The sequence below is a fragment of the Rhinoraja longicauda genome, chromosome 16 (genome assembly GCF_053455715.1).
Source record: "Rhinoraja longicauda isolate Sanriku21f chromosome 16, sRhiLon1.1, whole genome shotgun sequence".
In the NCBI taxonomy this organism is placed as follows: Eukaryota; Metazoa; Chordata; class Chondrichthyes; order Rajiformes; family Arhynchobatidae; genus Rhinoraja; species Rhinoraja longicauda.
In genome coordinates, this window is record NC_135968.1 from 48,473,664 (window position 1) to 48,495,997 (window position 22,334).

General features: G+C 46.3%; 1 protein-coding gene and 1 pseudogene across 1 annotated transcript; both read left to right on the forward strand.

The window, feature by feature from the left end:
* Positions 1–350: 350 nt before the first annotated feature.
* On the forward strand, positions 351–1,974 carry LOC144600993 (antiviral innate immune response effector IFIT1 pseudogene; annotated as a pseudogene).
* A 13,893-nt stretch (positions 1,975–15,867) lies between these two features.
* On the forward strand, positions 15,868–20,900 carry LOC144600994 (antiviral innate immune response effector IFIT1-like). Its single transcript, XM_078412905.1, has 2 exons — positions 15,868–15,999; positions 18,832–20,900. Exons 1-2 carry the CDS (start codon positions 15,995–15,997, stop codon positions 20,249–20,251), a joined length of 1,425 nt encoding a protein of 474 aa, XP_078269031.1. The 5' UTR covers positions 15,868–15,994; the 3' UTR covers positions 20,252–20,900.
* The last annotated feature ends 1,434 nt before the right edge of the window (positions 20,901–22,334 follow it).

Consider the following 22,334-nt stretch of genomic DNA (forward strand, 5'->3'; position numbering starts at 1 on the left):
CACTGGGCGGCATGGCTATGAGGCCAGAGGGGGATCCTCGACAACCTGGAGGTCCTACATTTAACCTACTACCCAACTCCCAAAATTGCAGGACCTGATCTCCCTTCCTAAATATGTCATTGGCACCAATATGGACAAGGATCTCTGGAGACTTCCCTCTCAGAATATCCAGTTCTCTCCCAATCGTCATTGACTCTAGCATCAGGGAGGCAACACACTATCCCAGAGTCTTGCCTGGAGACTGCTTCAGGTCAATGACAAAATAACCAAATGCAGCTTGTCTGGTCTGCTGACTATTTGTGAGATTGGGAGACAGACTTGCCTGACATGGAATTTGATGAATTTTATTCTCTTGCAGCAGCAGAATGAGAGATTTGTTGAAAGAGAAGCTCGATCAGCTTGAGTGTCACTTCACGTGGGGCCCACAGAAGGAGACCCTTGACTTGGACGATATGGTGTACCGATTAAAAGATGCCACAATCTTTGCAGATAAATATCAAGCCACATCCTACAACCAACTCGCTTTTGTAAACTGCCTGCAAGGCAACTGTGAGGAAGCTCTTCAAAACTTAAAAGAAGCTGACAGGATTATGAGGGAGAACCACAAAGATACATTTGAAAGAAACAGCATCATCACCTGTGGAAACTCTGCCTGGGTGCATTACCACATGGGACAACTGACCGAGGCACAGTCCTACCTCGACAAGCTGGAGATGATCTGTAAACCACTCACTGATGGCCCTCGCTATACAGCAATGATACCTGAAGTGTATGGGGAGAAGGGATGGTCATTGTTGAGTTCTGATGCTCCATACTATGAGGAGGCTATGGGATGTTTTGAGAAAGCTCTGGGGGAAGATCCCAATAACACAGAGTGGATCATGGGCAAAGCAACTGTTCTGTTTCGTCTGGAAGCATTTTCTGGAACGCCAGAGAGTCATGAATGGAGTAAGTCAGTGAAGTATCTGCGACGTGTATTGGAGCTGGATCCAGATGATGCAATGGCCATGGTGCTGCTGGCCTTAAAATTGAAAGGTCTTGGTAAAAAGGAAGAAGGAAAGACATTAGTTGAACAAGCATTGCAGAAGGCCAGTGAGGGTCCATATGTGCTTCGCTACGCGGCAAAATTTTACAGAGAAGTTGGAGCAGTGGAGAAAGCAATCAATCTATTGAAGCAAGCGTTAGAATTAACTCCACACTCGTGCTTCTCACACCACCAAATTGGAATATGTTATAGAATTAAACTGAACAAACTTGGTAATAGAAATCCTGGGCAGCGAGCTGAGTTGATCGGTCAATGTAAATATCATTTTTGGAAAGCCACTGAGTGCCGTCCGAGGAGTGCTATTCGACCAAAGCTGGATTACGCAGATATTTGCATAAGAAATGAAGAGTATTCTGAGGCAGAGGAGATCTACAATGATCTGGTGAAATTGGAGGACATCCGTCCAGAAAAGATACAGCAGATATGTTTAAAGGCTGGGTCATTTGAACTGTACCAGAAACGATCGGAATCAAGCGCCATCAGCCTATTTCTGAAAGGAGTGAAGATTGAATATGATTCAAGAGAACGGAGAATGTGTAAGGAAAAATTGGAGAAGTGGGCAGATAATAAACTTTACTATGCTCCACGTGACAGCAAAGCTCTTGGTGTTAGAGGGTTAACATATCAGCTGGATGGGAACACGTCCAAAGCTATTGAATACTTTGAAAAGGCCTTGGAGATTGATCATGAGAATGAAGAATATCTGCGTGCTCTTTCAGAATTACACCTTTGAGAACCACAAGGATGCTTATAATATGCACCAATTTCATCTGATCTGCAGATAGCTTTGGTGATGTGTGTATTTCACATTATATTCTGATAGCTTCCTCTTTGAATGAAGGCTTTACTTATGAGTGTGAAGTTTTCAAAAATGATCTTGCGCTTCATTTAAAGATTTAAAAAAATTATTCTACTTTTAAAAATAATAAACAGCTCAAGCACATCAATCAAATGGAATTTGGTTGTATAAGTGTTGAATTTGAGTTTCAATAGACAATAGGTGCAGGAGTAGGCCATTCGGCCCTTCGAGCCAGCACCGCCATTCAATGTGATCATGGCTGATCATTCTCAATCTGTACCCCGTTCCTGCCTTCTCCCCATACCCCCTGACTCCGCTATCCTTAAGAGCTCTATCCAGCTCTCTCTTGAATGCATTCAGAGAATTGGCCTCCACTGTCTTCTGAGGCAGAACATTCCACAGATTCACAACTCTCTGACTGAAAAAGTTTTTCCTCATCTCAGTTCTAAATGGCCTACCCCATATTCTTAAACTGTGGCACCTTGTTCTGGATTCCCCCAACTTTGGGAACTGTTTCCTGCCTCTAACGTGTCCAACCCCTTAATAATCTTATACTTTTCGATAAGATCTCCTCTCATACTTCTCAATTCCAGTGTATACAAGCCTAGTCGCTCCAGTCTTTCAACATATGCCAGTCCCGCCATTCCGGTAATTAACCTGGTAAACCTACACTGCACGCCCGCAATAGCAAGAATATCCTTCCTCAAATTTGGAGACCAAAACTGCACACAGTACTCCAGGTGCGGTCTCACTAGGGCCCTGGAAAGATGGGAATTGGGAAATGGCAGCATGTGGAACCAGATGGAGACATATCATTGAGGCTTCTGGCAAGTTGCCACATCTGAGTCTTTCACCTTCATCATTTTACTCTTTATTTTTTCTTGTTTCTCAATGCACAATTATAACTTTGGAATGATTTCATTTTCAGGATCATTATAAGATGTCCTACATTGACATGTGTATTAATTAAAGCTTCAAAGCAGAGATTGGCTCTGCCTCAACCAAATCAAAGGAACAGATCCCTAAAGTGTGCATCGTGCTGCTGGGAGTGATGGAGGAAAGGCTGGGGAGGGGGTCTGTTGGGGAGGGGAGGGGAGGGGAGGGGACCAGGATCATTAATAGGATGTCAAGAGATGATATTATTGACAAAGGAAAGATTCAAGTTTACATTATCAGGCATAATAATTAATAATCAAGGACAATGTAGCTGCAAAAATAGAATACATTTTGAAAATACCAATGGATTGATAATGGAACCAGAAATTGGAAGTGATTAATGGAAACATTAACCCTTTCATGTGGCCATCCCCAACAGGAACGGGGTACTGATTGAGAGTGATCAGCCATGATCGCATTGAATGGCGGTGCTGGCTCGAAGGGCTGAATGGCCTACTCCTGCACCTATTGTCTATTGTCTATAACATGACTATAATACGTTATACTTAGTAACTTTGGCCAGAAACGTGGCGAGTCTTTGTGTACTTTGTGTATTGTATACAAAATAAAGAATTTCACTGTGCCCAAGTACATGTGACAATAGTGTATCATTTAATAGCCTGATGGCTGTCGGGAAGAAGCTGTTCCTGAACCTGGACACAGCCACACTGGCATAGCCCCGATGTGGAGACCCTTGAGGACATATCATATCATATCATATCATATACATACAGCCGGAAACTGGCCTTTTCGGCCCTCCAAGTCCGTGCCGCCCAGTGATCCCCGTACATTAACACTATCCTACACCCACTAGGGACAATTTTTTTTTTTTTTTTACATTTACCCAGCCAATTAACCTACATACCTGTACGTCTTTGGAGTGTGGGAGGAAACCGAAGATCTCGGAGTAAACCCACGCAGGTCACGGGGAGAACGTACAAACTCCTTACAGTGCAGCACCCGTAGTCAGGATCGAACCTGAGTCTCCGGCGCTGCATTCGCTGTAAAGCAGCAACTCTACCGCTGCGCCACCGTGCCGCCCGACATATGCTGCTTTCTTGCGGTGACACCTGATGTAGATGCTTTTGATGGTCAGGATGAATGTGCTCACGTTGGACTGGGCTGAAGCACCACTTTGCAGAGCCACCCCAGAGCCTAACAACCGTACCTTGTAGCTAATCCCCACTAATCCATGCATCGTCTTAGCAAACCTGCTCTGCACTCTTCCCAAAGCTTCCACATCCTTCCTGTACTGGGGCTACCAGACCTGCACACACTGCTCCAAATGCAGTGTGTAAAGCTGCATCATGACGTCCTGTACCTTATACTTGGTATTAAGCAATTATGCCCCATTGGTATTATGCCCCATATTTATTGCCCCATATTTAGTATTAAGCAAGAATACTTTATGCCTTCTTCATCAATTTATCTACTCGTGTTGCCACTTTCAAGGAGTTATGGACTTGGACCCCAAGAGGATACACTGATATCCCCTCTGTACATCAATGCTCCTAAGGGTCAGGCAGTTAAATGTAGATTTTCTCCTTACATATGACCTCCCAAATTGCAACAGCCACACTTGCTCAGATTAAACTCCATCTGCTATTTCTACACTTGTATGTGTTGCTGATCTATACCCTGCTGTATACTCTGACAGTCTGTCTCACAGTCTGCTACCCCAGCAATCACCAATGTTCTCTGCAAACATACTAACCAACACATCTGCATTTACAACCAAGTCATTTATATTCACAGTATATCACAAACAGCAGAGATCCCTGTGGTACACAACATCTTGAGGGATGGCACAGTGGGAGAGCCTCACAGGTGAGCCCAGTCTGGTTGGCAGATGGGTGGACTACGACCAGAGATGGAAAGGAGACAAAAGCCTGTGAGAAAAGGGGAGCAGAGGCTTGAAACGTGAAGCCAGAGGTGGGGATAGAGATGGAAGGGTGGGGGGGGGGGGGGGGGAGTGAGGGGGAGGGGAAATGGGGGCAGGATAGTGGATGACATGGGTGCACATCCAGGTGGGGTACAGGGAAGAGGTGGGAAGATGAAAGAGGGGGGTTGTTGATTAATTACCTAGAATTGAAGAATTCAATGTTCACCGGGTTAATTCCCGGGACGGCGGGACTGACACGCGATGAAACAAAGGGTCGACTGAGCTTGTATTCACTGGAATTTAGAAGGACGAGAGGGGATCTTATAGAGGTGTACAAATTCCTTGGGGATCGGATGGGCTGGATGCAGGCAACACGTACCCCGTGTTGGGGGAGTCCAGAACCAGGGGTCACGCGGTTTAAGAATAAGGGGACGGCCATTTAGGACTGAGATGAGGAGCGACTTTTCCCCCCGGAGAGTTGTGAATCTGTGGAATTCTATGCCGCAGAAGGCAGTGGAGGCCAATTCACTGGATGTTTTCAAGAGAGAGTTAGATTTGGCTCTCAGGGCTAACGGAATCGAAGGATACGGTGAGAATTCAGGCATGGGTTACTGATTGTGGATGATCGGCTGTGATATCAATGAATGGCGGTGCTGGCTCGAGGGGCCAAATGGCCTCCTCCTGCACCTATTTGCGATGTTTTGATGTTTCGATACCATTGGGTTGTAAGGTACCCAAGTGGATTGTGAGGTGCTGTTCCCCCAGTTTGCATGTGGACTCATTCTGGCAAAGCAGGAGGCCAATAACTGAAGGTGACTGGGCCTAGGATACTGTCATGACAACCTCCTTCAGTGATGACCCAGGACTGCAAGGATTGACTTCCCAAAACCACAACAATGTTCCAGATCTCTAGTCTCCCTCTCCCGTGGCTCCCAGTCTGACAAAGGGTCCCAACCAAAAACGTCACCCATTCCTTCTCTCCAGAGATGCTGCCTGTCCCGCTGAGTTACTCCAGCATTTTGTGTCTTTCTTCAGTGTAAATCAGCATCTGCAGTTCCTTCCTAAACATTTTGTCTGTTCCACTCAAAATCTCCTCGAGGTATGCCTACTTTGAAGAAGCTCTCCCCCTCTGACCGGCGGGAGTCCTACAACACCCTCTCTCACTGCTCCCCCTCTGTGTTTCCTCCCACTCCCCAGCTCTGCGACCATGTTTTAACCCAGACTCCACATTTCCTGGATCAACATCGGCTCTGTTCTGTCATTTTCTCATCTTACCCTTCCATATCTCTAGTTCCCTTCACCTCTGACTCTCAGTCTGAAGAATGTCACCTATTGCTTCTCTCCAGAGATGCCGCCTGTCCTGCTGAGTTACTCCAGCATTTTGTGTCTCTTCCTTTGTGTAAGGTATGGCTCCAACCACTGGAGCGATTCCTATTGATGTTTCCACTGACCTCAGTTTATCCAGGATATCTCGATGCAGATCTGGATGTGTTCTCATGATGTTCGTGATTGGGCAGCACGGTGGCACAGCGGTAGAGTTGCTGCCTTACAGCGAATGCAGCGCCGGAGACCCGGGTTCCATCCCGACTGCAGGTGCTGTCTGTATGGAAATTGTACGTTCTCCCCATGACCTGCATGGGTTTTCTCCGAGATCTTCAGTTTCCCCCCACACTTCAAAGACGTACAGGTTTGTAGGTTAATTGGCTGGGTAAATGTAAAACATTGCCCCTAGTGTGTGTAAGATAGTGTTAGTGTGTGGGGATCGCTGGTCGGCGCGGATCCGGTGGGCCGAAAGGGCCTGTTTCCGTGCTGTATCTCTAAACTAAATTCAGATTTTTAATTGAATCTTAACAATCTCAAGTCACATTTTGCATTCCATTGCCATCATAGCTGTCCTGTCTCCCTGCCATGTTTATTGTCTCACTTGATAAAAGTGAATCAGAGGACACCATGCTCTGTGATCCGTGATTGTACACTTTAAGACAGGTAAATCATTTCGCAAAATTGCATCAATTGATTCAACCACCAGTAAATGCATCTGTGATTCTATGGCTCTCATTTTCGCCTCCCTGCTGACTGATCAATGCTAGAATTCCCTATGAATACTGATATCCACACCGGCCTGCTCTTATCTATCGGCTATGTATCAGCTTTCCACTGGGATTCCGTTCATTCGAGTTTCCTGTTTTATATTCATGGCATAAGATCACAAAGAAGCTGTGACTTTTATGCCTGATCAATCTTCAATAATCAATGTAAATGGAAGTTTTACAAACGTTTAATTATAGTTTTGAAATCTCTTGAGTCCAATATCAGCAATGGTGAGGAACTTGGAGGACTTGATGCAAGATACAATTCGCAGTCATTGAAGATAACTGAAGATGAGAAAAAACTTTTTCACCCTGACAGTTGTAAATCTGTGGAATTCTCTGCCACAGAAGGCAGTGGAGGCCAATTCACTGGATGAATTTTTAAAGAGAGTTAGATAGAGCTCTAGGGACTAGCAGACTCAAGGGATATGGGGAGAAGGCAGGCACGGGTTACTGATTGTGGATGATCAGCCATGAGCACAATGAATGGTGGTGCTGGCTCGAAGGGCCGTACGGCCTCCTCCTGCACCTATTTTCTATGTGTCTATGGCTTTATGGGGAAAAAAACGTCAAGCATTGGTACAAGTTATGTTCTGATAGAGTTCTTTGAATAAATAATAGTGTGGATTCATGAAGAAATCCAATGGAATTTGCCTGAGATAAATTTTCTAGTGCATATTACTAGAGTTCAAAATAGGAGATTTTTTAATAGAGTTTAATAGATATAAAGAATATATAGCAACACAATAGACAATATGGCAGGAGGAGGCCATTCGGCCCTTCGAGCCAACAATGTGATTGGCCATTCAATGTGATCATGGCTGATCATTCTCAATCAGTACCCCGTTCCTGCCTTCCCCCCATACCCCCTGACTCCGCTATCCTTAAGAGCTCTATCTAGTTCTCTCTTGAATGCATTCAGAGAATTGGCATCCACTGCCTTCTGAGGCAGAGAATTCCACAGATTCACAACTCTCTTACTGAAAAAGTTTTCCCTCATCTCAGTTCTAAATGGCCTACCCCTTATTCTTAAACTGTGGCCCCTTGTTCTGGACTCCCCCAACATTGGAAACATGTTTCCTGCCTCTAACGTGTCCGACCCCTTAATAATCTTATACGTTTCGATAAGATCTCTTCTCATCCTTCTAAATTCCAGTGTATACAAGCCTAGTTGCTCCAGTCTTTCAACATATGACAGTCCCGCCATTCCGGGAGTAACCTAGTAAACGTACGCTACACGCCCTCAATAGCAAGAATATCCTTCCTCAAATTTGGAGACCAAAACTGCACACAGTACTCCAGGTGCGGTCTCACTAGGGCCCTGTACAACTGCAGAAGAACCTCTTTGCTCCTATACTCAACTCCTTTTGTTATAAAAGCCAACATTCCGTTGGCTTTCTTCACTGCCTGCTGTACCTGCATGCTTCCTTTCAGTGACTGATGCACTAGGACACCCAGATCTCGTTGTCCGTCCCCTTTTCCTAACTTGACACCATTCAGATAATACTCTGCCTTCCTATTCTTACCACCAAAGTGGATAACCTCACACTTATCCACATTAAACTGCATCTGCCATGCATCCGCCCACTCACACAACCGGTCCAAGTCACCCTGCAACCTCATTGCATTTTCCTCACAGTTCACACAACCACCCAGCTTTGTATCATTTGCAAATTTGCTAATGGTATTTTAATCCCTTCATCCAAGTCATTAATGTATATTGTAAACAGCTGCGGTCCCAGCACCGAGCCTTGCGGTACCCCACTAGTTACTGCCTGCCATTCTGAACCAGAGGGCAGCACACGATGGCAGCCTCACCTGCAGTCTGTCTGTCCTTTGCGAACTCTTTTTGTTATTTTTGGTGAGTTTTGTGTTAATGTTCTCTGGTTTGTTTTATGCTGGGGGGTGGGGGAGGGGGTCGGAGGGAACTTTTTTTCAATCTCTTGCCTTGCCGGAGATGCGATTGTTTTGCGGATCATATCTCCGGTCGCTCTGCGGCTTAACATCGTGGAGCTGGCGGCCGTGCCTGGGACTGACTATGAGCCCCACCGTGGGGGCATGGACTTACCATCTGAGCCTTTGATCCCTTGCCTGGGATCGACGCTCCAACCCTGGGATTTCACCATCGAGGGGCTCACAGTCTCGGGTAGAGATCAGTCAGGAGCTCCAAGCTGCACAAGGTTTGACTAGTCCAGACCCGGGGTAGATCGCCCGGCGTGGGGGAGCTGAGATTCCCCCCCGATGCAGGAGCTTGATCACCCCGACGAGGAAGACCCGCCGCCGGCTACGGGAGACAAGATCGTCCCGTCAACGGAAGGTTAGAGGCCCCCGACCGCTGGAGGAGAAAGAAGGGAGAGATAGAACTTTTTTTCGCCTTCCATCACAGTGAGGAATGTGGAGGAGTCACTGTGGTGGATGTTCATGTTAAATGTATTTTGTGTGTCCTGTTGCTTTTTATTGTTATGACTGTACGGCAAATGAAATTCCTCATAGGTTGCAAAACATACTTGGCTAATAAAGTATGATTGTGATTGTGATTGTGATTGATTGTAATATAGCGACAGTGAAAAGAAGTAACAGTAATGACTGAAAGTAAACAGTTTTCCTCAAACTACACCATTTTTTTTTAAAAGCCAAAAAAATGTAAACACAGAAACAATTTACACCAGCAAAAGTAGTGGGAGGGTAGACAAGACAAGAAAGTTGAAAATAGAATTCAAAACTCTCGTGAAGATCTAAAGCAAAAAAATAGCAGGTAATAATATCCTGAAATAAATCTAGGAAACCATGGGGATATTCACCAGGTCAGGCGGCATCCGTGGAGAGAAAAACAGAGCTAGTGTTCTTGGTCAATAACCCTTTGTCAAAATGTGACTATGAAAGACATTGACATAGATATAGATATAGAAAATAGGTGCAGGAGGAGGCCATTTGGCCCTTCAAGCCAGCACCGCCATTCATTGTGATCATGGCTGATCATCCACAATCAGTGACCCGTGCCTGCCTTCTCCCCATATCCCTTGATTCCACTAGCCTCTAGAGCTCCATCTAACTCTCTGTAACAGTAATTCTGTTCTCTCTCCTAAGTGTAGCTGGGATATTGTTGGTCAGTGTGGGCGTTCGGCCGAATGGCCTGTTTCCACACTGTATCACTCTATGACTCTATGAAGGGCCTGTTTCCAAACTGTATCACTCTATGACTCTATGAAGGGCCTGTTTCCACACTGTATCACTCTATGAAGGGCCTGTTTCCACACTGTATCACTCCATGACTCTATGACTATGATACCGAAACATTACACCTCCATGGTCTGGCATCTCTCCTCAGTGCTGGAGTAAGGCCTCATTAATGGCAACTGCTGGAATTCTCCGTGTTAATACACATAGGCAACTGCCCGAAATTGCTGCCGGCTTCACACAATGCGGAACTCTGAGGGAGGATTGACCATATTAATAGAATTCTTACTTCAGTTTTCTTATTCCTCTATGATCGGTATCACTTAGAGAAAGAAAATTGTTGAAGTAGGTTTGAGAGGAAAATAACGTACATTTAGATCCAATGTTGTGTTTTTGAGAGGTAGTGCTGATGCTTCATAGTTCCAGCAACTGATTGAAACCTGACTTCCAGTCTTACCTGTGTGATGTTTGTACAATTTTCCAATGATCCTCCTACTGTATTTCACTTGGGCAGTATACACCCAAGCTGTATGAACATTGACTTCTCTAACTTTAAGTAACCCTTGCTTGCCCTTTCTCTCCATCCCCTCTCCGTCCCAATTCTACGACCAGTTTTACTGTCTCCGACCACATTTTATCTCTGTTTGCTTTATTGTTACCTTCTCCCAGCCAACAATGATCTACTCCACATTTTCCTTTGTCTCCATTCTCTTTGTCCTGTTTTCACTCTTAACCCTCTGTTAGACCACATTTGGACTACGCCGTTGCATCATGGGACCCATACACAAATAGAAACATTTCTTCCATCGAACGTGTCCAAAGACAGGCAGCTGGTTTTGTTACAAATACCTATGAGAGAGAAGCGAGTGTTACCCAACTTCTAAATCCATTGGGGTGGAACCCGCTCCAAGACAGACGTTAAGCCCACCGCTTGACCTGTTTTTACAAAATGTTAAATGGTCAGCTCGACATAGATGACCACATCTACACCAAACCCAAACCTATCAGCAGTAGACGAAGGCATTCGATTCAATTGGAGTTACCAGCTACCCAGACAGATGTTTGTAGCATTTCATTCTTCCCTCACACAATTAAAGCATGGAATAGTCTTCACCCTACTATAGTTACTCAACCAGATGCAACTACATTTAAGGCAGCTCTTCTCCAAGAAGACCTTCTTGCTTAAATCTATACTCCGCCACCTCCAGTTTAAATTCCAATTGGAATATTTTGGAGGACCAAGAACCAAGATACCCAAGAACCCACACCTTACACTTCCTTACCTATGCATCTCCCTCTCCCCTGACATCAGTCTGAAGAAGGGTCTGGACCTGAAACGTCACCCATTCCTTCTCCCCAGAGATGCTGCCTGACCACTGAGTTACTCCAGCTTTCTTTGTCTATTTCCAATGATCTCATGGGTTTACCCCAGGTGCTGCAGTTTCCTCCAATGTCATAAAGACATGTTGGTTGGTGGGGTTAATTGCCCACTGTAAGGTTTCCCTAGTGTCGGTGAAGTGGGAGATTCAGGGGTACTGTGAGAAAGACTAGTCTGCAACGAGATAGATGAGATAACGGAATAGATGGCTTGACCTGAGACCCTGCATAGATTTCATGTTTAAGTCATATCTCATTAACTCATTAATTTCATTAATTTTACTCATGACCTAGTTGTTTGCATTTAATCCCAAATTATTATCAAATGGAAATTAAACTTCCTATGTAGAAAAATTGTTTAGAGAAACAGTGCGGAAATAGGCCTTTCGGCCCACCAGTTCCTGCGCCAACCAGTAATCCCCGCACATTAACACTATCCTACACTCACTAGGAACAATTTATACATTTACCAAGCCAATTAGCCAACAAACCTGTACGCCTTTGGAGTGTGGGAGGAAACCAATGATCTCGGAGAAAACCCACGCAGGTCACGGGGAGAACGTACGAACTCCATACAGACAGCACCCGTAGTCGGGATGGAACCCGGGTCTCCAGGTTCATTAACTATACACACTGCATTAACTATACACTTTCCGCATCTAACCCTGATTGCAATTACACTGAACCAGGGATTAGAGACAGTTATGTGTAGGAATGAACTGCAGATGCTGGTTTAAACCGAAGATAGACACAAAAAGCTGGAGTAACTCAGTGGGTCAGGAAGCTGGAGAAAAGGAATAGGTGACGTTTGGGGTTAGAGACCCTTCTTCAGGCTGAGAGTCAGGGGAAAGGGAAACGAGAGATATAGATGGTGATGTAGAGAGATATAGAACAAATGCAAAAAAGGTTATAATGACATAGGAAACAGGTGAGCTGTGGGCTCGGTGAAAATGAGTTGCAGACAATGAGATTCAACAAAACAGCTTTGAAACTGGTACGACTAGGGTGGGGGATCGAACGGAGAGAGAGGGGATGCAAGGATTACTTGATGAGAGAAATCAATATTCACACCGCTGGATTGTAAGCTGACAGATACACTGACAGAAAAAGGACCAAATTCACTTGTCAGGGTATGCAAACATTAAATTACTAAAACAAGTTATTAAATCACATCATGGTTATACTTTGTAATAATTACAAAATCTCTTCTCTCTCTTAAATGAGTGTGGAGCACTGTGGGAATAAATGGAGAAATGATAAATAGAGACTTTGCACCAATGAACACCGTACATGGCAGCCTTGCCAACAGTCGGTCTGAGCCCTTTCTTCTTTTGTTGTTTTTAGTCTGTTTTTACTTGTATGTTTTAGTGTACTTTTAGTTTTTGTATTATGTGGGGGGGGAGGGCGGGGGGGGGGGTGGGGTGGGGAGGTTGGTATAAATCTTTTTTATCTCTTCCCTCAACGGAAATGTGACTTTTTCATCGTATCTCCGTCTGCACTGCGGCTTTAACATCGTGGAGCTAGCGGTCCCTTTGTTAGGGATCGACTTCGGGAGCTCCGACCGCAGGAGCTTCCACCACCCCGATCGCAGGAGCTTTGATCGCCCTGACTGCGGGAGCTTTGATCGCCAACTGTGGAAGAAGGTATAAGTGATTTGCCTTCCATCACAGTGGAGAATGTGAGATCGCTGAAAAACAAGATGGCCGTGCTGCCTGCACTGGTGGGGACTCTGAGGGAGGGAGTGCCGTGAGTGCAGTGGTCTCGGTGTTTGTGGGAACATGGCTCCATGAGGACATCCCGGAGTCTAGTGCGAGTGTGGACGGCTTTCTGACTGTTCGGGTGGACAGGGACTGCAGAGAGAGTAACAGCGGTTGGTACAACTCTGGTCACATCACGTTGAAGGAGCGTGTATGTGGCCCGGACATTGAACTGATGGCTGTGGATCTCCACTTACGCAGTGTGCCCTGGGGATTCGCACACGCCGCTGTGGTGGCTGTTTAAGTCTATGTTTAATATTTATGTGGTTATGTTCTTGTTGCTTTTTTGTAATGCTGTTGGCAAATCAAATGTCACTGTACCTCAGTACACGTGACAATAAAGAACCATTGAACCATTAAACCATTGAGAAATTGAAAAAAAAGCATCACACATAAGAAAGTGATGTCAGTGTAAATATAGAAAATAGCTTGGTTCATGCTGGAACTACTTGGCATTAATGACTTGGATGAAGGGATTAAAAGTACCATTAGCAAATTTGCAGATGATACAAAGCTGGGTGGTTTATTCACAAAATGCTGGAGTAACTCAGCAGGTCAGGCAGCATCTCGGGAGAGAAGGAATGGGTGACGTTTCGGGTCGAGACCCTTCTTCAGACTGATGTCAGGGGGGCGGGACAAAGGAAGGATATAGGTGGAGACAGGAAGATAGAGGGAGAACTGGGAAGGAGGAGGGGAAGGGAGGGACAGAGGAGCTATCTGAAGTTGGAGAAGTCGACGTTCATACCACCGGGCTGCAAACTGCCCAGGCGAAATATGAGGTGCTGCTCCTCCAATTTCCGGCGGGCCTCACTATATCTGAAGTTGGAGAAGTCGACGTTCATACCACCGAGATCTGAAGTTAGAGAAGTGGTAGTGGTAGTGGTAGTGTGAACTGTGAGGAAGATGCTATGAGGTTGCAGGGTGACTTGGACAGGTTGTGTGAGTGGGCGGATGCATGGCAGATGCTGTTTAATGTGGATAATTGTGAGGTTATCCCCTTTGGTGGTAAGAATAGGAAGGCATATTATTATCTGAATGGTGTCAAGTTAGGAAAAGGGGACGTTCAACGAGATCTGGGTGTCCTAGTGCATCAGTCACTGAAAGGAAGCATGCAGGTACAGCAGGCAGTGAAGAAAGCCAATGGAATGTTGGCCTTCATAACAAGAGGAATTGAGTATAGGAGCAAAGAGGTCCTTCTGCAGTTGTACAGGGCCCTAGTGAGACCGCACCTGGAGTACTGTGTGTAGTTTTGGTCTCCAAATTTGAGGAAGGATATTCTTGCTATTGAGGGGGTGCAGTGTAGGTTTACTAGGTTAATTCCCAGAATGGCGGGACTGTCGTACGTTGAAAGACTGGAGCGACTAGGCTTGGAGGGGATCTTATCGAAATATATAAGATTATTAAGGGGTTGGACATGTTAGAGGCAGGTAATATGTTCCCAATGTTGGGGGAGTCCAGAACCAAGGGCCACAGTTTAAGAATAAGGGGTAGGCCATTTAGAACGGAGATGAGGAAAAACCTTTTCAGTCAGAGAGTTGTGAATCTGTGGAATTCTCAGCCTCAGAAGGCAGTGGAGGCCAATTCTCTGAATGCATTCAAGAGAGAGCTAGATAGAGCTCTTAAGGATAGCGGAGTCAGGGGGTATGGGGAGAAGGCAGGAACGGGGTACTGATTGAGAATGATCAGCCATGATCACATTGAATGGTGGTGCTGTCTCGAAGGGCCGAATGGCCTACTCCTGCACCTATTGTCTATTGTCTATTGTCTATTGAATCAAGGTTTGTAGATGAAAAAGTAATTAAAAATAATAAATGGACCAATTTATTATTGGAACATCACATTAGGTCCATCGGGGGTGGGGAGGGGTGGGGGGGTGGGAGAAGAGAAGAGTTGGGGGTGGGAGAGAAGGGAAGAGTGGGGTTGGGGGGGGAGGGCAGGATGGGGGTGGGGAGAAGGGAAGAGTTGGGGGTGGGGGGGAGAGTGCGGTGCAGGCAGGGAGAGTGGGGGTAGGGGGAGGGGAAGGTGGGGGCGTGTGGGGTTGAGGGGAGGGAGAGGGGGGAATAGGGGTGGGGAGGGGGAAATGGGGGTGGAGACAGGGCTTGGAGGAGGTGCAAGTGGAGGTGGGGGCAGGGGAGGGGCAAGTGGGGTGGGTAGGGGGGATGGAGTGGGTCAGTGGGGGAAGGAGGGGGGGATAAGGGGGATTGAGTGGGGGGATTGAGGGTACTACAATACTGGAGAGGCTTTGGGTCCAGGCCTCACTCAGTGACACCCTCTCCCCTTCCCTGTCCCCCCTCTACGCGGAATGGGCCCAACTAGTCCACTTGGTCTAGTAATTTTATAAACTTGTATGGAGTCAGCCCTCAGCCTCCTGCATTCCAGAGAAATATCCAATGTTGTCCAAACTCTGCAGCTAATCCCCTCCAATCATGGCAACATGCATGTTGTAGTTCCTCTTGCACTGTTGCAGGACTGTTGCATGTACTGTTGCAGTTCCTCTTGCACTGTTGCAGGACTGTTGCATGTACTGTTGCAGTTCCTCTTGCACTGTTGCAGGACTGTTGCATGTACTGTTGCAGTTCCTCTTGCACTGTTAGAAGCAGTCAATGTTGGGGAAGCTAACGCCACCCGCCACGACAACAACGTTGCTTTTAAATCTTTCTATAACATGTCTACACATCTGTTCGTTTACCCCCCCCCCCCCCCCGGTGGTTGGGATGCCTATAGTACAATGCCATCAGAATGACCGAACATTCCTTATTACACGTCTGAGTTTCAGTTTCAGTTTCAGTTTCTGTTCCCAGTCAGGAATAGTTGAAACTATAACGGAACTATCAGGCACAACATCCAGAACACTTTGAGATTGATTCAACCTGAGAAAGTACTGCTCGAGCTGAGAAAGGAGTATAAAGTGTTTTCCATCCAAGCAGCATAATGAGGTAAGGACTATTCCTACTGTGTCTAAGTTTACCTGCAGATTATTATTGAGGATATGGTCTACTGAAAATTAGTGGATCAATTTGAAATTAATTTGAACAGATCAGAATGGTAACGTCGACCGGCACGGTAGTTTAGGAAAATAACTGCAGATGCTGGTACATATCGAAGGTATCACAAAATGCTGGAGTAACTCAGCAGGTCAGGCAGCATCTAGGAGAGAGGGAATGGGTGACGTTTCGGGCCGAGACCCTTCTTCAGACTGTGGGGGTGGAGAGAGTGGGGGTGGGGGGAAGGGAGTTGGGGGAGTGGGAGTGGGGGGAGGAGAGGTGGGGGAAGGGGGACAGTGGGTGTAGGGGGCAGGGGAGGGTGGGGGTGAGGGGGTTGGGGGTCAGGGGTCAGAGAGTGGGGGGGAAGGGGGACAGTGCGGGGCAGGGGAGAGGGGTGAGGAAGATGGGAGAATTGGGGAGGGGTGGGGGGAGGAGAGAGGGTGGGTGGGGAAAGGGGGTAGGGAGGAGAGAGGGGGGGAGGAGGTGGGGAGCGGAGAGAGTGAGAGTGGGGGTGGGGAGGAGGGAAGATTGGGGGTGGGGGGAGAGTGCGGTGCGAGCAGGGAGAGAAGGGGAGGGGAGGGAGGTGGGGGCGTGTGGGGTTGAGGGGAGGGAGAGGGGGTGGGGAGGGGGAAATGGGGGTGGAGACAGGGCTTGGGGGAGGTGCAAGTGGAGGTGGGGGCAGGGGAGGGGCAAGTGGGGGTGGGTAGGGGGGATGGAGTGGGTCAGTGGGGGGAGGAGGGGGGGATAAGGGGATTGAGTGGGGGTATTGAGGGTACTACAATACTGGAGAGGCTTTGGGTCCAGGCCTCACTCAGTGACACCCTCTCCCCTTCCCTGTCCCCCCTCTACACGGAATGGGCCCAACTGGTCCACTTGGTCTAGTAATTTTATAAACTTGTATGGAGTCAGCCCTCAACCTCCTGCATTCCAGAGAAATATCCAATGTTGTCCAAACTCTGCAGCTAATCCCCTCCAATCATGGCAACATGCATGTAAACCCCTTCTGCACCCTCTCCAAAGCCTCAACATCCTTCCTGTAATGAGATGAACAGAATAGCAATAATGCTTCTAATGCAGCCTAACCAAAGGTTTACAAAGTTGTAACATGACTTCCTGCCCTTTATATTCAATGCCATGACCGATGAAGACACCTTGACCACGCTATCCACCTGCGTTGCCACTTTCTGGGAGTTTAACACCAAGATCCCTCCTCAGACTCCATCATCCTCTGATGCCAAGCATAATATTCCTCCTTTATCCATCAGCAGTCTTACCGACTCCTTAATTACCCTCTTGTGTTTAATGTCTGGGATAGATGGGAAAGGTTTAGAGCAGGGGTCAGCAACCCCTGCCTATTCCGGCCCGCTGCCTGTTTTTGTACGGCCCGTGAGTTAATAATGATTTTTGCAGTTTTAAAAGGTTGAAAAAAAATCAAAGGAAGAATATTATTGGAGCACAGCCATGTGTGAGGTGGGGGTGAGCTGCCAGCGATCCGGCCACTCACGGGGGAAGCGGTCGCCCACTGGGCTGCGATACACTACCGACATTCACTGTAATCCACCCACATCCGGCCACCTCCAACACAGTCGAAGTACTGCATGCAACTCTGGTTGCCCCGATACAGCAGGGATGTTGCAGTACTGTTGCATGTACTGTTGCAGTTCTTCTTGCACTGTTGCAGGACTGTTGCATTTACTGTTGCAGTTCCTCTTGCACTGTTGCAGGACTGTTGCATGCACTTGCAGTTCCTCTTGCACTGTTGAAGGACTGTTGCATGCACGGTTGCAGTTCCTCTTGCACTGTTGCAGGACTGTTGCATGTACTGTTGCAGTTCCTCTTGTTAGAAGCAGTCAATGTTGGGGAAGCTAACGCCACCCGCCACGACAACAACGTTGCTTTTAAATCTTTCTATAACATGTCTACACATCTGTTCGTTTACCCCCCCTGGTGGTTGGGATGCCTATAGTACAATCCCATCAGAATGACTGCGCCTTCCTTATTTTTCGCTTCAACCACATTTCCCCAGTGGATGGATTGTCCACTGGGTCCTCCCTGTGTACAGCTGTGACATTCTACCTTATTAATAGTGCAACTCCTCCACCTCCTTTACCTCCCTCTCTCTCTCTATCACGTCTGAAACATCTAAACCTTGAAGCATTAAACTGCCAGTCCTGTCCCTTTCACAACCAAGCGACCATAATGTGGTAATGGTCACAACATCATCGTTCTATACAGGCTCCAAGCTGATTCAGGCCCGACGCTCAACCACAGTTTCCAAAATACTACTTGCATTGAAATAAACACAGCTCAGCCCCTCAGCCTCACCATGTTCATTAACCTGTCGCTGATTGTCCTTTCTTTACAACTTACTTTTCATAACCTCCACCTTCCCATTAGTCCCTCCACTTGCTGACCTGCTCCATTGCCCACCTCACTGACACTCATGAGGCGAGAGGGGGATCCTCGACAACCTGGAGGTCCTACATTTAACCTACTACCCAACTCCCAAAATTGCAGGACCTGATCTCCCTTCCTAAATATGTCATTGGCACCAATATGGACAAGGATCTCTGGAGACTTCCCTCTCAGAATATCCAGTTCTCTCCCAATCATCATTGACTCTAGCATCAGGGAGGCAACACACCATCCCAGAGTCTTGCCTGGAGACTGCTTCAGGTCAATGACAAAATAACCAAATGCAGCTTGTCTGGTCTGCTGACTATTTGTGAGATTGGGAGACAGACTTGCCTGACATGGAATTTGATGAATTTTATACTCTTGCAGCAGCAGAATGAGAGATTTGTTGAAAGAGAAGCTCGATCAGCTTGAGTGTCACTTCACGTGGGGCCCACAGAAGGAGACCCTTGACTTGGACGATATGGTGTACCGATTAAACGATGCCATAATCTTTGCAGATAAATATCAAGCCACATCCTACAACCAACTCGCTTTTGTAAACTGCCTGCAAGGCAACTGTGAGGAAGCTCTTCAAAACTTAAAGGAAGCTGACAGGATTCTGAGGGAGAACCACAAAGATACATTTGAAAGAAACAGCATCATCAACTGTGGAAACTCTGCCTGGGTGCATTACCACATGGGACAACTGACCGAGGCCCAGTCCTACCTCGACAAGCTGGAGATGATCTGTAAACCACTCACTGATGGCCCTCGCTATACAGCAATGATACCTGAAGTGTTTGGGGAGAAGGGATGGTCATTGTTGAAATCTTCTGCTTCATACTATGAGGAAGCTATGGGATGTTTTGAGAAAGCTCTGGGGGAAGATCCCAATAACACAGAGTGGATCATGGGCAAAGCAACTGTTCTGTTTCGTCTGGAAGCATTTTCTGGAACGCCAGAGAGTCATGAATGGAGTAAGTCAGTGACGTATCTGCGACGTGTATTGGAGCTGGATCCAGATGATGCAATGGCCATGGTGCTGCTGGCCTTAAAATTGAAAGAACTCGGTAAAAAGGAAGAAGGAAAGACATTAGTTGAACAAGCATTGCAGAAGGCCAGTGAGGGTCCATATGTGCTTCGCTACGCGGCAAAATTTTACAGAGATGAAGGAGCAGTGGAGAAAGCAATCAATCTATTGAAGCAAGCATTAGAATTAACTCCACACTCGTGCTTCTCACACCACCAAATTGGAATGTGTTATAGAATTAAACTGATCAATCTTGGTAATAGAAATCGTGGGCAGCAAGCTGAGTTGATCCGTCAATGTAAATATCATTTTTGGAAAGCCTCTGAGTGCCGTCCGAGGAGTGCTGTTCGACCAAAGCTGGATTATGCAGATATTTGCATAAGAAATGAAGAGTATTCTAAGGCAGAGGAGGTCTACAATGATCTGGTGAAATTGGAGGACATCCGTCCAGAAAACACACAGCAGATATTTTTAAAGGCTGGGTCATTTGAACTGAACCAGAAACGATCGGAATCAAGCGCCATCAGCCTATTTCTGAAAGGAGTGAAGATTGAATATGATTCAAGAGAACGGAGAATGTGTAAGGAAAAATTGGAGAAGTGGGCAGATAAAAAACTTTACTATGCTCCACGTGACAGCAAAGCTCTTGGTGTTAGAGGGTTAACGTATCAGCTGGATGGGAACAAGTCCAAAGCTATTGAATACTTTGAAAAGGCCTTGGAGATTGATCATGAGAATGAAGAATATCTGCGTGCTCTTTCAGAATTACACCGTTGAGGACCACAAGGATGCTTATAATATGCACCAATTTCATCTGATCTGACGATAGGTTTGGTGATGTGTGTATTTCACTAATTATATTCTGATAGCATCTTTGAATGAAGGCTTTACTTATGAGTGTGAAATTTTCAAAAATTATCTTGCGCTTCATTTAAAGATTTTTTAAAATTATTCTACTTTTACAAATAACAACACCTCAACCACATCAATCAAATGGAATTTGGTTGTGTAAGTGAGGAATTGGTGTTTCGTTTGGAAAGATGGGAATTGGGAAATGGCAGCATGTGGAACCAGGATCATTAATGGGATTTCAAGAGATGATATTATTGACAAAGGAAAGATTCAAGTTTACATTATCAGGCATAATTATTAATAATCAAGGACAATGTAGCTGCAAAAATCTAATCCATTTTGAAAATACCAACGGATTGATAATGGAACCAGAAATTGGAAGTGATTAATGGAAACATTAACCCTTTCATGTGGCCATCCCCAACAGTGGATATTGACAACTGGCATTCCTGTAATACTTTGTATTAAAATGACTATAACATGACTATAATACGTTATACCTAGTAACTTTGGCCAGAAACGTGGTGAGTCTTTGTGTACTTTGTGTATTGTATACAAAATAAAGAATTTCACTGTGCCCAAGTACATGTGACAATAGTGTATCATTTAATAGCCTGATGGCTGGAGGGAAGGAGCTGTTCCTGAACCTGGACACAGCCACACTGGCATAGCCCCGATGTGGAGACCCTTGAGGACAGATGCTGCTTTCTTGCGGTGACACCTGCCGTAGATGCTTTTGATGGTCAGGATGACTGTGCTCACGTTGGACTGGGCTGAACCACCACTTTGCAGCCGCCTCCATTCAGATGCATGGGATTTGTTATACCAGGCCATGGTGCAACCAGTTAGGATACTTTCTACAATACAACTGTAGGTTTGTTTGGGTAGCCTGTAACATGGTGAATCTCTTTTAACATCTAACAAGTGTATTTCAGTGTCGGAGCAGCAGTGGGAGATTTCAAAAGGTAGTTGTTGGCTAATTGAATGCCAATAAATTGGCTAATTGGGCAGTCAATACCCAGAAGACAAAGTATAGAAGAGTGACATTTAGTGAGCCGTATGCTCTGAGAGGGGTTGTGTGGAGGTGAAGTGCTGTGTTGAGGGTCAGTGTGAGGCTGTGTTTTAAGTGCTGTGGATTTAGCTCAAGGAGGCTCAGTAAAGGCTGAGCAGAGGGTAACAGGAGGTAAAGGTAAATGGTCTGCTGTTCCTTGTGAGTAATTGTTGTGGTTTTTACTCTTGGTTTTAGAGCAGTACAGATGGAAGGTGGAAAAATGACATGCTGCTCCTGCAGAATAGGGGCCAGGGAAATTTCTGGTATCCCTGATGACCACATGTGGGTGGTGTGGCCAGATCTAACACCTTACAGAGAGTATTAGGCACCTGGAGCTGTGGCTGGTTGACCTCAGGACCATCCAGAAGAAGTCGAGCTTCATCGATGAAGCCATAGCAAGGTGGTCATGCTGAAGATAAAGCAAAAGATTAGATGGGTGGACAAAGAGTGCTGGAGACCCACTGGGCATTCCCCGTTGAAACAGGTACACACTTCTGCATACTGTTGGGGGAGATGACCGGTCAGGGGTGCTTAGCAGTAACAGTGTGGTCTGTGGCACCAGGTCAGGCTCTGAGACACAGCAAGGAAGGGTAAAGTCAGGCAGAGCCTTTGTGATAGGAAACATATTAGTTAGGGGGACAGAGAAGAGATTCTGTGGCAGCAATCGAGATTCCAGGATAGTGCATTGCCCCTGCAACTCCCTGGTGAACTCATCCCTTCCCACCCGAACCATTCCCCTCTCCAGATAGGAGATGCAACACCTGTCCCTACACCTCCTCCCTCGACTCTGTCCAGGGACCCCGACAGTCCTTTCAGGTTAGGCAGAGGTTCACTTGCACCTCCTCCAACCTCATCGACTGTATCCTTTGTTCAAGGTGTGGACTCTTATACACCGGCTCTTATACACTACAAATGTAGACTGGGTGATCACCTTTGCTGTAGCCGCCTGGACCTACC